The sequence below is a fragment of the Scyliorhinus torazame genome, chromosome 7 (assembly GCF_047496885.1).
Source record: "Scyliorhinus torazame isolate Kashiwa2021f chromosome 7, sScyTor2.1, whole genome shotgun sequence".
NCBI classification, from domain to species: domain Eukaryota; kingdom Metazoa; phylum Chordata; class Chondrichthyes; order Carcharhiniformes; family Scyliorhinidae; genus Scyliorhinus; species Scyliorhinus torazame.
The window spans coordinates 272,266,418-272,283,912 of NC_092713.1; the positions used below are offsets into that span (position 1 = coordinate 272,266,418).

At 41.4% G+C, this 17,495-nt stretch overlaps 1 protein-coding gene across 1 annotated transcript in view; it reads right to left on the minus strand.

The window, feature by feature from the left end:
• The window catches only part of LOC140427037 (long-chain-fatty-acid--CoA ligase 6-like), a 299,763-nt gene that overhangs the window by 8,143 nt on the left and 274,125 nt on the right, over positions 1–17,495 (minus strand). The window contains exons 18-20 of the mRNA XM_072512470.1: positions 14,448–14,591; positions 4,973–5,074; positions 4,249–4,320 (exon numbers count right to left, since the gene is read on the minus strand). Of these exons, the coding sequence (XP_072368571.1) occupies positions 4,249–4,320; positions 4,973–5,074; positions 14,448–14,591 (318 nt within the window). The remainder of the gene's footprint in view (positions 1–4,248; positions 4,321–4,972; positions 5,075–14,447; positions 14,592–17,495) is intronic.

A 17,495-nucleotide genomic window follows, 5' to 3' on the forward strand; every position in this document is an offset into this window, starting at 1 on the left:
CGGCATAATTCTCTGGCACCGCAACTTTTTCTAACGATTGTGGAAGAGTACTTCTGCTATCTTTTGCTTAGATTCTTTTAAAATGTTTCAATGCAATCCATCCAGTTTAGGACTTTAACTAATGTAGTTTTAGAACATTATTCATTCCACATGTTTAAAAATAAAATCTTTCCAGAATTAAATATGGATCAGAAGATGGTGGCAAACAAGGGCAAAAAACTAAAGTATTTTAAGAGCATCAACATTTGTTTCCACTGCTGATTTAAAAAACAATTTGATTAGGGTGTTTGATTTTGTATTTTTTTAAAAATCAAAGATTGGGGAAAATATGTTTTTTTTTAAAAATTCTTGCATGGGACACTAGCGCCACTGGCCATGCCAGTAATTTTACTGGGACCCCAGTAAAAAAGCTTTTTTTAAAAAAAAATTTGGAACAATTGGAATACAAGGAATTAGTTAAAAAGCAAGCCAAATGACAACCTACAATTATTTTCCGTTTGTGACCAACTTTTATGGCAGCTCTAATAAATGTTTACCATTGCTTTTAGTTTGTAGTTATTAGAGTTGTGGGGCTAACAAAGGTTACATCTTGTGTACTACTCAGTACTATGGCCTATCACTAGCGTAAGCAGGAGCTGCGACAAAGGGCACCTCTGCCTCGTACCCCTACTCAATATAAAATACCCCAAACTTATTGTATTAGCGCGTGAACTGGTTGTAGGAGCTCTATACAATAGCTGAACCCATGAAATCAACTTCTGCCCAAGTCAAAGTCTCCCAAGCACCTCAAAAAGGTACTCCCACAGAGTCTTGCTCTGGGTGGATGACCTTCTCCTTTACATCCCGGACCCCGGAAGCAGAAAGAAAGGTATCATGGCACTCTTGAAAGAGTTTGGAGCCTTCTCAGGCTACAAACGTAACCTGAGCAAAAGCGAGATCTTCCCGGTGAACCCGCAAGGGGGAGGGGCAGAGCTGGAGGGGTTGTCTTTTAAACAGGCCCGACGAAAATTCTGCTACCTGTGGATCCAAATTGCCCATGGCTGGACTGGTGGAACCTGACCAGCCTGACAGAGGAAGTAAAAAAGGACCTGCAGAGGTGGAGCACCCTCCACTCTCCCTGGCGGGGAGGATGCAGATGATCACGATGAACGTACTGCCCAGGTTCCTCTTCCTGCTTTGAACCATGGGCAATGAAGTGGCAAATGAAATACATTGTGGAAAAGTGTGAGGTTATGCACTTTGGAAGGAGGAATCTAGGCATAGACTATTTTCTAAATGGGGAAATGCTTCGGAAAGCAGAAGCATAAAGGGACTTGGGAGTCCTTATTCAACATTCTCTTAAGGTTAATGTGCACATTCAGTCGGCAGTTAAGAAGGCAAATGGAATGTTAGCATTCATGTCAAGAGGGCTAGAATACAAGACCAGGGATGTACTTCGGAGGCTGTATAAGCATCTAGTCAGACCCCATTTGGAGTATTGTGAGCAGTTTTGGGCCCCATATCTAAGGAAGGATGTGCTGGCCTTGGAGAGGGTCCAGAGGTGGATCACAAGAATGATCCCTGGAATGAAGAACTTGTCGTATGAGGAACGTTTGAGGACTCTGGGTCTGTACCCGTGGGAGTTTAGGAGGATGAGAGGGGATCTTATTGAAACATGCAAGATACTGCGAGGCCTGGATAGTGTGGATGTGGAGAGGATGTTTCCACTTGTAGGAAAAACTAGAACCAGAGGACACCATCTCAGATTAAAGGGACGATCCCGTAAAACCGAGATGAGGAGGAATTTTTTCAGCCAGAGTGTGGTGAATCTGTGGGACTCTTTGCCGCGGAAGGCTGTGGAGTCCAATTCACTGAGTGTCTTTAAGGCAGAGATAGATAGGTCCTTAATTAATAAGGGAATCAAGGGTTATAGGGAGAGGGCAGGAGAATGGGGATGAGAAAATATCAAGCGTGATTGAATGGCGGAGCAGACTCGATGGGCCAAGTGGCCTAAATCTGCTCCTATGTCTTATGGTCTTATCTCGATATACATCCTCAAGGCCTTTTTCAGTTCACTAGACAAACTGATTATGGTGTTTGTGTGGGGAGGGAAGAACATATGGATCACAAAGAGAGTACTGCAGAGAACGAGAATCATGGAGGGCCTGGCCCTCCCAAACCTGCAATATTATCACTGGGCAGCAACCACGGAGAGGGTAAAGGGGTGGATAAAAGGAGCCAGAAGCCGAATGTGTGCTTATGGAGGAGAGCTCCTGCTCTATAAAGGCCACTCCTGATAGAGCTAACCTGGATTGGTCCATTTTAGGATCCAGTACACAATTAAAGTTCCCTCCCAGAAACAGCTGGTGTGTATCTAGATTAAGAATGGAAGCCAACAGATTCTTAATAAATGTCAAATCATCCCTGGTGGAGGCATGGCTAGGACCACCAATGTAACTACCAGAGACCCACTGACCACCATATCTACCATTAGGATCCGTCACGATCCTGGTGACCGACAAGGGGACCCCGCCTATTAAACAAAATTGCCGCACCTCAGATTCTGAAGTCAGAGTGAAGCACATGTCCCTCCCACCCACCCCCTCCGCAGTCTTGTCTGATTTCTTACCCGCAAGTGAGTCTCCTGTAAATCACACCAGCATTTAGATTCCTTAGGAGCAAAAACTCTCTACCTCTTCACTGGGCCACCCAGCCCCCTTATGTTCCAGGTGGCCAATTGAATTGGGGATCCACCCCCTCCCCTTCCTGGAATCAGCCAGTTCCTCCATCAGGGGCTACCAAATGAAAACTGAAAGTAGAGACCAAAGGCCTTCCCGCGTTGGCCACCAAACCCTCCCCCAGAGTAAAACAAGGAAGTCCCACCATCACCATACTAACCCCTCCCCCTACTCCCACCCAAATTCACATACTGAAACCAAATATCACTCCTATAACTTACTGGATACACCATGAGCCTGGGATTGGAGTGGATTTACTGTTTTGCGCAGATATTTCTAAAAAAAAATTAAATTCTAATGTTATATGAGAAGTCTTTATGTCTCTATTTACACAGTGCTATAGTCAGGTGAATGTAGAAATTAAATATATATATGTTTCGCAAGATGATTAAAAATTTTAAAACATTTAAATAATGGTTAAATAAATGAATCTACTTAATTACTTGTGTCATGTGAGAGTACCTTTAAGAAATGGGTGTTTAAGAAATGTACCTTTAAGAAATGGGTGTTTATCAGTGATGTCAGAGTGTGGGTGGAGCTGGGCTGTGTCAGCTTTTTACTTTCGTTTTAGGCTGTTGGCTGCAGTTTTCGTTTTCAGAGCTGGATAGCTGCAGTCACAGCCAGAAGGTGTACGAGTCTCTCTATATTCTAAAGACTGTAAATCGATCCTTTGGTGATTTAAAACTAATAACTGCTCTCAGTAGTGACTTTAACTTGATGTGCTTCTGTTTAAATTTTTTTTTTTAAAAAGTCTTCTGGATTTTAAAAGGACAGCTTAAGCATTACTTAGTGTTGTATTCTTTGGGGGTTGTATTTGAATTGATAGTTGCTAAGATGTTCACTATGTTTTAAAAAGATTAACTTGAGTTCATAGAATAAACATGGTTTTGCTTTCAAAAATACTTTTCCATTTCTTCTGTACCACACCTGTAGAGTGGGCTGTGTGCTCCCCATACCACAATCTATTAAAAGTTGTGGGTCAGGTGAACTCCATGATACACTTTGGGGTTCTCTAAACCCTGGCCCATAACACTTGCCAGTATAGCTAACCCACCATGCCCATCTGACTATCCAAAGGCCTTACATTTTGAAGTTAGAAGTTATAATTTTTCTTCTTTTTTCTGAACTTACCTCGAAACCTGCATGAAGTAAAGAGCAGGTAGAATAAGGAAAATTGAGTTTTATTTCTCAAATTGGTTTTTAACCAATCTAATAACCTGAAAAATGTAATTTATGAAGGATAAAAATGTTAATGACCCTTAATGGTGACAAAAATGTCTCTTTATTCTTGCTGTAATTTCTCCATTTGTTGTTTCCCTCATTGTCTTTTCCTTGTTTCCAGCTACCAGACTGAGATATACAGTTTCATACACTATAACTAAAAAGATACCATCAAAATAAATTCTAACAGCAAACATAGCAAAATTTTAAAGGAAATATTGCAAACTCAAAACTATCTTTTCATATTTTACAGCTTAAATTTCCCCCATCATGGTCAATAAGAGAAGATTTTCAGCTGAGATTGACTTACTTGTTCAAATGAATAAAGGCCAGCCTGTTGCCCCAGTTTCACCAAGTCCTCCATAATAGCTTTTTTGTAACCCTAAATTTAAACAATACATTCTATTAAGCAATACACAGCCCCAACATGAATCACTTTACCTGATTGGAGAAATATTAACTCTTGCATAGAGAATACATCAACAGTTTCTCGGATTTAAGTTACGCAAAATCAATTTCTTTGAATAAATAAATATCAAAGATTAATTGTAGTTCAGATATTACTGGAATACCAGCTTTGCATGTGTAAATTAATTCACTATTTTTGTAGCGTGGCATCTATTTTGCTTAATTCATACATGTGAAGAATATAACAGCAGAGTCTGTTGACTTAGTTTCTCCTATCACCAATTTTATGGTAGAGATGAGAATTTCTTGGGATAAAACACTTCTGTATTCCCACCTCCTTGCAGCTCCGCACCATTTACCATGCCTGGATGTCAGCTTCACTGTCCGTTTATAGGCTTCCAAAGCAGAAACTGAAAACGCACCCCAAATGGGAATGTGGATTAACCAGGATATTGATTGAACAAGTTGAAATCATGCAGAACTTCTTTCCTACCACCAGAGGCCATCTTATTAACACAGTGCATCAAGGAACAAATCCTGTATACAGACTCCCGTAAAATTGTGTTGACTATTCTGTCATGTCCAGGTCAAACATATATGGTCTAGATATATTTTAAAAAACATACCTCTGATTTACATAGTTCTGCATATGAACTCTCAAAACCCCTTTTCCTTGCCCAGGCTTCTGTTGCTTCTGGATCTGGTACAACAATACCTACCAAGAAGGACTGTACCAAGACAGAGAAATGTTACACAGAATATAAACTTGTAATTTAGTTCTAAACATTAAAATTCAAATATTCACCAACTTTCCTGTTGTTACAATTACGATCCTGGACCAGACCCCAAAAGTGGATAGCATACTGGACAGAAACCCCAATATTTCAATTTGTACATAATGTGGAGATGCCGGTGTTGGACTGGATGGGCACAGTAAGAAGCCTTACAACACCAGGTTAAAGTCCAACAGGTTTCTTTGGAATCATTAGCTTTCTGAGCGCAGCTCCTTCATCAGGTGAGGCTGATCACTCTTCATCACTCACCTATGAAGGAGCTGCGCTCTGAAAGCTAGTGATTCCAAATAAACCTGTTGGGCGTTAACCTGGTGTTGTAAGGCTTCTTAATTTTGTACGACTGAGGAAAGGATACTTAGCTCCAGGAGTGATTTCAAGCGGAACAGGGATATGGTGTATTAAAATAAACGTTATTACTTACACAGTATTAAAATTATCTAACATCACAAGAAAATAATTTACAATTACCCCTTAAACAATACTAATCAATACAGTGACACAATAGCCCCAAATTGCTCTCTTTATTCTCACTCAAACAACAAAACCAATTCATCTCCCAATTCACTTTTAAATATGGTTAGCAGACCCAGGCATGCTTGCTTAAGAGATGTCCTTTGAGATGGTTTGAAGAGATAGACCTGAATCCCGTCAGAACAATGCAGAAACTTTGGCTGTATTTCTTCAGCAGTTGCTTCTCAGTTGTTTCAGCTCAAATGCTAACCTGTCTACAGACATATCTTTAACTGAACTGTATTGAGAGCAGATGCTGGACTTCTGCTCACACCTAATCTAAAACCAAACTGCTTTTCTGCAAAATGCCTGGTACTCTAGCTCCTCCCATTAATGGCATAATCTTACCAACTGAACACAATGTATCTAATTACATACTCCATAGGGAACACTCGAAATCCAAACAAAAATCCATTAGCCCAGGCTTTTATAATGCTTTAATTGCACCTCTGCCTCAAAACCTTTCAAATTCTTGGATTCTTTTAAAACATGACTGCAGCAGTCACATATTAACTCAGGCTTTTAACCCTTACTGCACCAAATACATATAATACAATATATCTGAAATTCCTACATTCATCACATTACCGAAGAAGTCCAAAATAAAATGTAACACTGACATTTGTGATTACACAATAAAAATGCAAAATGTGTATCAAATAAATCCTTCAAACCACACCACGTGATCCATTTTATCTAAAATGTTTTTCTTTGCACTAAGGGGGATTGTTAGAAATAGTTTGAATACAAACTTGAATTTTGGAAGTAAGTCAGCTCAATTTAAAGCACAATAGTAAGGCAATACAACATACTGATGGATGAAAAAGGCTATTTCATTCATAAAAATACCGATTCTCACCTCGTGAAGCACAAAGATCACAATTATTATTATTTTTTCTCCCTCTATTTCTCTCTTTAGCGAAACATACACATTACCCTGACACTTCAAGGAATTTGCTAAAGTTACTCCATCATTTCTGGAAAGTGGGTGAGATTTTTGTGGGTTGCTTTCAAATTGATTTCTCATTTTCTCTTTCATCCCTCCATACTTCATTGTCGTCATTAGCTGCCCATCACAGTTCATACAAATATATGTATAATTATAAGGAAGGCAAATGGAATTTTGGCATTTATTGCTCATGGAATACAGTATGAAACTAGTGAATGCTGTTGTAACTATCTCGGGCATTGGGGCGTGGGGCGACTGCATTGGGAGTACTGTGCACAGTTTTGGTGCCCCTGTTTGAGGGAGGATGTAAATGCATTCGAGGCAGTTCAGTAAAGGTTCACTAGATTGATTCCAGGGATGGAGGACTTGTCTTCTGGAGAGATTGAGTGGTTTAGGCCTGTACTCGCTGGAGTTCAGAGGAATGAGAGGATATCTAATTCAGGTATAAGATGATAAAGGGGATTGACTGGTTAGTTGTAAAGCAGATGTTCCCCTTGTTGGGTATTCTAGAACAAGAGGCCATAGTTTTAAACTAATGGATGGCAGATTTAAAACAGAAATGAGTGTGGTAGTACGCATTAGGGGTCATGTGGGACTGTGAAGCCCCAGGACCCATTTTGCTCCGGAACAAGTCGGACCCGTTGGTCGAGAGGGTTCACCTCCTCCACGCGAACCCGCAGTACGCCTACGTGGAGTACCCCGACGGCCGACAGGACACGGTCTCCCTGCGAGACCTGGCGCCCGCCGGCAACACGCACACACCCTCAACACCAATCACCCCCTCCCTGCCACCGGCGCACCCCGCGACCGCCCCCTTCCCGGGAGGATCGGTCCTCCTCCCAGGTCCGACCAGAAGTGAAGCTGAAGCAGAAACCATAAAGCTCCCGGAAACGACAACACTGGAACAAGCACCACCACCACCGGGGCTGAGGCGATCGACAAGGACGGCCAGACCGCCCGACCGACTCGTGGCATCGGTGTAACACTAGAATGTTGTGGACTTTAACGAGAATTTTTTTTCCTTTTTCCCTCTTACGAATACTGTAAATAGTTCAAAACAAAAACCCTGTACATAGCCCAGTGTAGGGCACGGTGATGACATGCAAAAGTTTTTTCCTCCCAGGACCAATCTTGTAAACCCCTACCACCATGCGAAGCACCACCCCGCCGGGTTCATTTTTAACAAGGGGTGAATGTGGTAGTATGCATTAGGGGTCATGTGGGACTGTGATGCCGTGATGTCATTGGCTGACAGATCCCGGGTCCTGGTTGGCTGTTGATCTCTAGCACCGCCCTGAAGGCGGAGTATAAGAACCAGGAGTTCTCCCCCGCAGGCCAGTCTGTTGCTGAACTGCGGGGAACAAGTCACGCTTAATAAAGCCTCATCGACTTCATCTCTATTCGTCTCTCGTGAGTCTTTGTGCGCTACAATGAGGAGGAATTATTTCTCTCAAAAGAGTCATGAATCGGAGGAATTCTCCACCCCAGAGTGTAATGGACGCAAGAGCGCTAAACAAATCGGAGATAGATAGGGTTTTAATTTATTAGCGGGATGAAGGGTTATGGGGTGCGTGGCAGAAAGGTGGCGTTGAGGCCGAGGGGAGATCAGCCATGCTTATATTGAATGGCAGTGCAGGCTCTAGGGGCTGAATGGTCTACTCCTGATCCTCATTCTTATTTTTCAATGTTCTTATGTATGAACAAAATAAATAAACCACTGGAACTTGCTTCGCCATTTAATAAGACCATGGTTGATCTGATTGTAACATCAACTCCACATTCTCACCTATCCTGGATAACCTTTCACTTCCTTCATTATCAAGAATCTATGTAGCTCAGTATTAAAAATATTCAAAGACACAGCTTCAACGCCTTTTGAGAAGGAAAGTTCCAAAGACTCAATCCCCAGGGAAAAGTTCTCCTCATCTGCCTATTTATGTTTAAATAGTTCTAAATTTGGCCAAGAGAAGAAACATTCCTTCTACATTTACCCTGTAAAGACCCCTCAGGGTCTTGTGTTTACATTAAGTTGCCTCTTACTCTTCTAAACTCCAGTGGATACAAGCCGAGTTTACCCAACGTTTCCTCTTAAGCCAATCCTGCCACTCCAGGTATTAGCTGAAGTAAACCTTATCTGAACTGTTTCCTTAAATAAGGAGACCAATACTGTACACAATACTCCAGATGTGATTTCACCAATGCTCTGTACAACTGAAGCTTAGCCTCCCTAATATTGTACTCAATATCCCTTAATAAACAATAACATTTGACTAGCTTTCCTAATTACCTTCCGTATCTGCATACTAGCCTTTTGCGATTCATGTACTCGACAGCCCGATCCCTCTGCATCTCTGAGCTCTGCAATCCCTCATTTAGATAATATGCTTCTTTTTTATTTTTCCTACCAAAATTGACAATTTCACAAAGAGAGTTGTCCGAATGTTCCTCAAACTGTTTCATTGTTCGCAAGTAACATTTCTATTTAACAGTCAAATAGTTGGTCGGGTATGTAAATCTGGAACCCTTATGTAGCTCATACAACATCACTAAGTGATATCAAACAAAATATGATACTGGGCGCATTAGATGATGATAGGGCACATGATCAAAAACGTGGTCAACAAGACATAGATTTTCAGAACCATCTCAAAGGAGGAAAGTGAGGTAGTTAGATTTAGGGAGGGAATTTCAGATCTTAGGGCTTTGACAGCTGAAGGCAAAGCTGCTAACGATGGAGTAATTAAAATTGGAGAGCACAAGGTCAAAATTGAGGAGTTCAATTATCTCAGGGTTGCAAGGATAAAAGAAATTACAGAGATGGGGAGTGATGAGGCCATGGAGCAGTTTGAAGACCAGAAATGAGAATTTTAAAACTGGCTTCTGGATAAGCAACAATCTAGGTCAACAAGCACAAGGATGGATCAGTGACTTTGGGCAAGAAGCAGAGTTTTGAATTACGTCAGGTTTATGGACGATGGATGCCGACCTGAAGCGTTCTGGAATAGTCGAGTTTGGAGACGTTTCAGCAGCAGATGAACTGAGGGAGGGGTGAAGCCAGGTAATGTTGTGGAAATGGAAATAGGAGGATTCTTTGTGTTGTCAAGATATGTGACCAGCAACTCATCTTTGGGTCAGATATACCAAGATTGCAAATGTTACTTTGCTTTCAAGCTTGAGCAAGTGAGTTATGATAACTGCAATTTTGACATGCAATGAAGTGAATTTTTGAAATATTGCTCTCCAATTAAAATACAATGTTATAATAAGATCCCACAGAATGTGGAGTAAGCTAAAGTATTAGGTTTGGAAAATATAGCAGACTGGCTAGTCAATATAAAAATCATAAATGAGCACCAGCACTTAAACCGGAAAAGCATGATCCAAGAAAAAGTGATGGCTTAGTTTCTTGGGTTCTCAAACATGCCTGGGACACTGAGACGCTCCTTGTTGATCTGCTCTGAAGTAGGGGGTTGGATTTTTAATTTTTTTTTTTTTTTTTTAAATGCCTACAACAAATGTGTAATTTGAACCCGAGCATCACAGTGGCCGGCATGGTGGCACAGTGGTTAATACTGCTGCCTCCAGTTCCGGGGTCCTGGTTTCAATTCTGGCCTCAGGTGACTGTGTGGAGTTTGCACTTTCTCCCAGTGTCTGAGTGGGTATCCTCCGGGTGCTCAAGTCTGCTCCCACTGTCCAAAGATGTGCAAGTTAGGTGGATTGGCCATGCTAAATTGCCCCTTCGTGTCCAAAAGGATAGGTTGGGTTACGGGGATAGGGTGGAGGCGTGGGCTTAAGTAGGGTGCTCTTCCCAAGGGCCGGTGCAGACTCGATGGGCTGAATGGCCTCCTGCACTGTAAATTCTATGATTCTATGATCCTGGCTCAAGTTTTCAGAATGAAATACCTGGTTATCAATTTGAGCACAGTCATGGTTAACTTATGATTTTTCTACTCCTCTTGGGAGTTAAATTTCCAGCATAGCATTAGGCCAATAACCTTTGTTTCTGGAACCTTCTGAATGAATGGAAGTTGAACTTATTACTACAATATATATTCGTCAACTAGGAAACCATTATTAACTTTCAATGGCCTAAGTACAATTTGGTCGAGAAGTGAGGAACAAATCAACGAGGGTAGGACAAATAATCACTAGACAATTTAATCCTTTTGGAAAGAAAATTAGAGAAACATCTTAGTTAACAACTATTAGCCATGTTGCAGATCATATAACTGATTCCTGCTGGATCATGTCAAGGAAGTTTGGAAGTCACCCAGTTAATACTAACTACTTATTGTCCAATGCAGAGTGGCCTGGAATTTGCATTCTTATGCTGTGTTTTGTTTGGGTGCAATTCCTCCAATATTGGCATAACCAGTGCAAAAGGTTGGGAAATTATAAGCTTAAATTGCATTCAACTGAAACTGTGTTTCCTCAATCTAGTGCTAGTTTTAAGGATGTTGTAAGAGAAGATGGCTCTACCCACAAAACTCGCCATCCTTCTAGTGTGAAATCATCATTGGGAGTTTCCACTATTTGCACTCATTTGTAGGGCTTCAAGGGAATTCCAAATATTAAAATTGGGTGCAAGGATATTAATAAATTTAGAATTTTAAAAAATGAACTAAAACTTACTAATGTACCCCAATCTAATCATTTTCAGTCATTCAAAATCTGGTTGCTTTGGTGGTTGTTTGCTATTGGTCTAAAATGTATCATTTTCAGGACATGTTAACATACCAATTAGGAGCAGAAGTAGGCAACTCGGCCCTTTGAGCCGGTTTTGCCATTCAAGTAGATCATGGCAGATGTGATTTGTAACCTAAACCCCACAAACCTGCCTGCCCCCTGATAACCTTTCCACTCCTTGTTAATCAAGAATCTATCTGGCTCTGCCTTCAAAATATTCAGAATCTGTTTCACTGCTTTTTGAGAAAGAGTTCCTCTGAAGGGGGGGTTAGGGGGGTTCTCCAATATCTACCTGAAATGAGCAGCCAAATAAAAAGTAGTGACCCCTAGCTCTAGATTATCCTGCAAGAGGAATTCTTTCCACATCAGTCCTGTCAATATCCCTTAGAATCTCGATCAAGTCACCTCTTACACTTCTAAATTCCAGTGAATAAAAGCCTAACCTTCCAACCTTGCCTCATAATACAACCCACCCGCTCCTGGTCTAGTTAATCTTCTCTGAACTGCTTCTAACATCTTTCCTTAAATAAGGAGACCAATACTGTATACAATATTCCATGTACAACTGAAGCATTTTGCTTTGTAAAAATTTAAAGTCCCAATTATTTTTTTTAGAATTAAGGGGCAATTTAGTGTGGCAAATCCACTTAACCTGCACATCTTTGGGTAGTGGGGGTGAAGCCCACCCAGACACAGGGAGAATATGCAAACTCCACACAGGCAGTGACCCGGGGCCAAGATCGAACCCGGGTCCCCAGCGCCATAGGCAGCAGTGCTAACCACTGTGCCACTGTGCCGCCCCATACAACCGAAGCATAACCTCCCTATTTTTGTAATCAATTCCCCTCACAATCAACAATAACATTCCATTTCCTATTTACTTGCTGTACCTGCATACTTAGTGCATGTGATTCATGCACTAAGATACCTAGATCCCTTTGGAGTTTCAGACCTCTCACCATTTAGATAATAAAACAGTTTATTCTTAAAGGAGAATTTCACATTTGCCCACACTATACTCCATTTGCCAGACCTTTAAGTTATCTATCTCTTTGTATCCTTATAGAACAAGAACAAAGAACAGTACAGCACAGGATCAAGCCCTTTGGCCCTCCAAGCCTGCGCCAATCACGTGTCCTATCTGGACCAACTGCCTGTATCTTTCTATACCCCATCTGTTCATGTGTCTATCTAGATAAGTCTTAAAGGTCGTCAACATATCTATCTCAACCACCACACCTGGCAGTGAATTCCAGGCCACCACCACCTAGTGTAAAAAAATATCCTCCGCACATCACCACTGAACATATCTCCCTCCCCTCACCTTGAACTTGTGTCCCCATGTAATTGTCATTTCCACCCTGGGAAAAAGTCTCCAACTGTTCACCCTATCTATACCCCTCATAGTTTTATAAACTTCTATCAGGTCGCCCCTCAGCTTCAGTCTTTCTAGGGAGAAACAATACCAGTTTATTCAATCTCTCCTCATTGCTAATACCCTTCAATGACGTCAAGCTCAATGGCCTAAAATTACCCAGGTTATCCTTGCTACCTTTCTTAAATAACAGGACAACATTGGCAATCCTCTGGGACCTCACCTTTGGCCAACAAGGAAACAAAGGTTTCTGTTAGAGGCCCAGCGATTTCATCTTTCGACTGTCTCAGTAATCTGGGATACGTGTCATCTGACTTGTCTACCTTAATGCTTTTTAATGCACCTAACACTTCCTCCCTTGTATAATGACTTGTTCTAAATTGTTTACATATCCCTCAGACACCACCAATCAATGTGTCCCTCTCCTTTGTGAATATCGATGCAAAATATTCATTAAGGATCTCTCCTACTTCCTTTGGTTCTACGCATAATGTCTATCCTTTGTCCTCGAGTGGACCAACTCTTTCTCTAGCTACTCTCTTGTTCCTAACATACATATAAAATACCTTGGGATTCTCCTTAATCCGGTCTGTCAATTACATTTCGTGACCCCTTTTTGCCCACCTAATTCTCTTGTTTGAGCCCTTTTCTACTTTCCCTGTGTTCTTCTCGTGTGTCATCTGTTTTTAGTTGCCTGGACCTCATGTATGCATCCTTTTTTTTTGACGAGACGCGCAATTTCCATGGTCATCCATGGTTCCGGAATCCTGCCTTTCCTTTTCATCGGCATATGCCTGTCCTGCACTCCCATCAACTGCTCCCGAAAACATTCCCACATGCCAAATGTGGATTTACCCTCAAACTGCCTCTCCCAAACAACAGCCTTGAAATCCTGCCTTATCTGGTTGTAGTTAGCCTTCACGCAATTCAGCACCTAAACCCTCGGACAACACTTGTCCTTTTCCATGAGTATCCGGAAGCTTACGGAATTGTGGTCACTGTTTGCCACACGTTCCCCCGCTGCAACTTTGATGATCTGGCTGGGCTCATTCCCTCGTACTTGGTCCTGTATAGCCCCTCTCTATTCGGACTATCCACATAGTGTTCCAAAAAACCTTCCTGGACACCACCATCTGGACGCCTAACCCTAAGGGATTTCCAGTCAATGTGAGGAAAATTAAAGTCTCCCACTACAACAACCCTATTATTTCTACATCTATCCAAAATCTGCTTACATATCTGTTCTTCAACTTCCTGTGTACTGTTGGGAGGCCTGTAGTACACCCCCATCATAGTGACTGCCCCCTTCCTCTTGCTGAGTTTTACCCACTTGCTTAACATGCCCAGTAATTCATCATGTTTGGCATCACCACCCTCCCAATCCTCACCCCTGCTCCAGGAAAACTCTCCTAACCTGCGGGGATTCTGTCCTAACTTGAGTTGCCACCCATCCTTGCCCAATTACATGCTTTTTCTTTAATTTGATACTATCTTAATTGTTATGCTCTCAGTATAGTGTTGCTTTACTATAATGAAATTACAACATATTCCATGTCTCCCAACACATCAGTTATAGCAATAAAATACAGCAAAACACAAAAAAAATGGGAAGAAGGAAAAAATGGGAAGGAGGAAAACAGATAACATTTAAGCAAATAACCAGAGGGGAGTGGATTAAATCATATTTTTAAATTAAGTGACATAGTAAACAGATAAATAACTCAAATGTTCAGGCACAATTGTTTTAATTAATTTTATTACTGAAAATATTAAAAATTCATATTCACCTGTAGACTATCTCCATGCACATACACTTGGGCCACAGGCTCACTCCGTACATAGATATTCTCAATTTTTTCTGGTGCAATATACTCTCCCTGAGCAAGTTTGAATATATGTTTCTTTCGGTCTATGATTTTCAAAGTGCCATTCTGTGTGTAATAAAAAAATAATAATCCCACAACCCCAATTATTAACTGCATTATAATTCCAATATTATTCCGGAAAAAAAGATTGGTGTATCAAAATATACAAAAACAGATAATGGCAAAAGGAGATGGGGTAGCCCTTATAATAAAAGAATGACATAAGAAATTAGTGAAAAGAAATCTGGCCTCCAAAGGTCATGAATTATAATCGGTATTGATGGAAATTCAGACTAGCAAGAGTCAGAAAACACTGGCGGAAGTAGCTTATAGGCCCCCTAATAGTAGTTATATTTTTGGGCGGAACATTAAAGAAATTATTGAGGTCTAACAAAAGGAAATAATTCCTGGAGGATTTTAATCTTCATAAAGACTGAGACAATCAAATTGGCAAAAAATGATTAATTAGTTTATAGAATGTTTTTGTGACAGTTTCCCGGATGTATTGGAACAGACAAGGGATAATGCCATCATATATCTACTATGATATATCAGGGCTAACTAGTAATGTCATAGTAAAAGATGCACTGGAAAATAGTGCACGAAATAACATTCAATTCCAAAAACAACCAAAAATCTTAAACCTAAACAAAGGCAATTACATAGCTATAAGGGGAGAACTGGCTAAGGTTAATTACGTAAATAGACTAAACAGTATGGAGGTAAATGAATAATGGGAAACATTTTAAAGAGTCAATTCAAAATGTTCAACAAAATACATTCCACTGGAGAACAAAAACTCAGCAAGGAAGACCCACCCTGACTCACTCAAGAAGCTAAGGATAGTATTAGATTAAAAGGAGAGGCTTACAATGCAATGAAAAACAGTAGCAAGTCTGAGGATGAAGAGTGTTTTAGAAACCAGCAAAGGGCCACTGAAAAATTGATTTAAAAGGGCAGAAATGGAATATGACAAACTAGCCACAATAAAAAGAAAGAAAGAAAGTAACCAAAGTAAAACATTAGTCCTGTAGAAGCAGAGACAGGAGAAATCATCATGGGAAACAGGGAAATGGCAAGAGCCATTGAACAAATATTGTGCCTCCATATTCACATTAAAAAACACAAGTTTCATACCAGAAATAGTCAATAACCAAAGGGCTAAATTAGGGAAATTAATATCAGCAGAGATAAACTATTGGAAAAATTTATTGGATTAAAGTCTGACAAAACCGCAGGACCTGATCGGTACAGCCTAGGGTTCTAAAAGAGATTGCTGTAGATGTAGGTAGGTGTGCTAACTTAGGATTTTCCAAAATTCTTTGAAATCAGAAATGGTCCTGCGAGAATGAAAGTTGGTAAAGGTTACACTGCTTTTCGATGGAGGGAGAGAGAGAGAAAGAAGTGAACTTAGGTCAGTTGGCCCAATATCAAGTGTTGGAAAAATTCAGCAGCATTTCTCCCATTAATCAACTGAACCAAAGGAACTGCAGAGCTCCTCCCATTAAGAATGAAGATTAGAATCTTTGTTTAACAGAGCCCATTTTAATTATAACAAATGTACACAAAAAATAGAAAATAATTCTATAAATTAGGCTTTTGTATACTTGTACCTACTGCATGAAAACAATTTTGTGAGTTAACTCTTCAACACAATCGGAATATTTCTCAGAGGTTCCATCAGTACTCGTGGGAGATCAAAAGGCTTCCATGTCCACAAAAGTTTGGGAAACCCCAACTTAGATGAAGAGACAGAGTATGCAAGTTTGCTGATGATACCAAACGGAAAGGTAAGCTGCGGGGAGGACACAGGGTCCAAGATGTCGACTGGTTAAGTAAGTGGGCAACAAGATGACAGATGGAATTTGCAAGTTATTCAATTTTAAAAACTGAGGCAATGAAAAAAAACCAATTATTTTCAAAAGGCGAGAAACGTTTACGTGTCTAATGTTCAAAGAGACTCTTGTGTGCTGGTACAAGAAACAAAATAAAATCTAGCACACTGGTGGCAGCAAGAAATTAAAAAGGCAAATGGCGACTTCTGGTGGCGGCCATGGTGTAAGTGGTCGGACATTTGGCAGCTCCCACTCAGTGTTTGTTTCGGTCCTTTTCCCTGTTTGCTGGGCGGATGTTTTGGTGGAAAAAGATGTAGAGGTGGTGGAGGAAATTTTTACTCCACCGGCGGTGTCGGTGGATGGATTCGCAGACCTGAAGTCCGCATCGAGAAGGAAGGAGCTGCTAGAGCAAAAATCTCTTTGTGCAACATAAGGGAAGATGGCGGAGGGTAAAGGGTTGGCCTTACCAGCCCAATGGTCTACAGAACAGTTGGTACACTTCTTGAATGAGAAGGTTAGCCAGCAGAGGAGGTAGGCTTCGGAGGATCTGGCGAAGGTGGTAGACCCGCTAAAAGCGGGGATCGTGGCGCAAAGTTTGGATACCTGGAGACAGCTGATCCAGAAAGTGGAGGAGGCGGTGGTGGAGCAAGAGGAGCAGCGTATCTCGTTGGCGGCCGAGATCAGGATGATGCAAGAGACCCAGAAATGGCTAAAGGGGAAGGGAGAGGATCTGGAGAACGCTCCCGGAGATAAAATTTAAGAATTGTTGGGATGCCAGAGGGAACTTTAATACGGTCATTGAGCCAGGGTTGGACCGGTCGAGTCCGCGGTCGGGGATGGTGTCGGAGATGGCAAAGGAGTTGAAGGGATTCATGAAGCGCATGGGAGGTAGACCTGTGGAGGTTTGGGAGGCTGGGGTCGAAGGAATTTTCGTACTGCTCCCCGTGCACATAGTGTACTTGCAGATCGATTACCTTGCGGTGGATAAGACACTGCTGGCGGGGGCGTCCGTGTCGGGGTACCCGGCAATTGTGGTCTTTGACCACATGCCGCACTGGGTGGACTTGCAAGTGGACTGGGGAGGGGGGCGCCTACCGCCCTCAGTGGAGATTGGATGTGGGGTAGGTAGTGGATG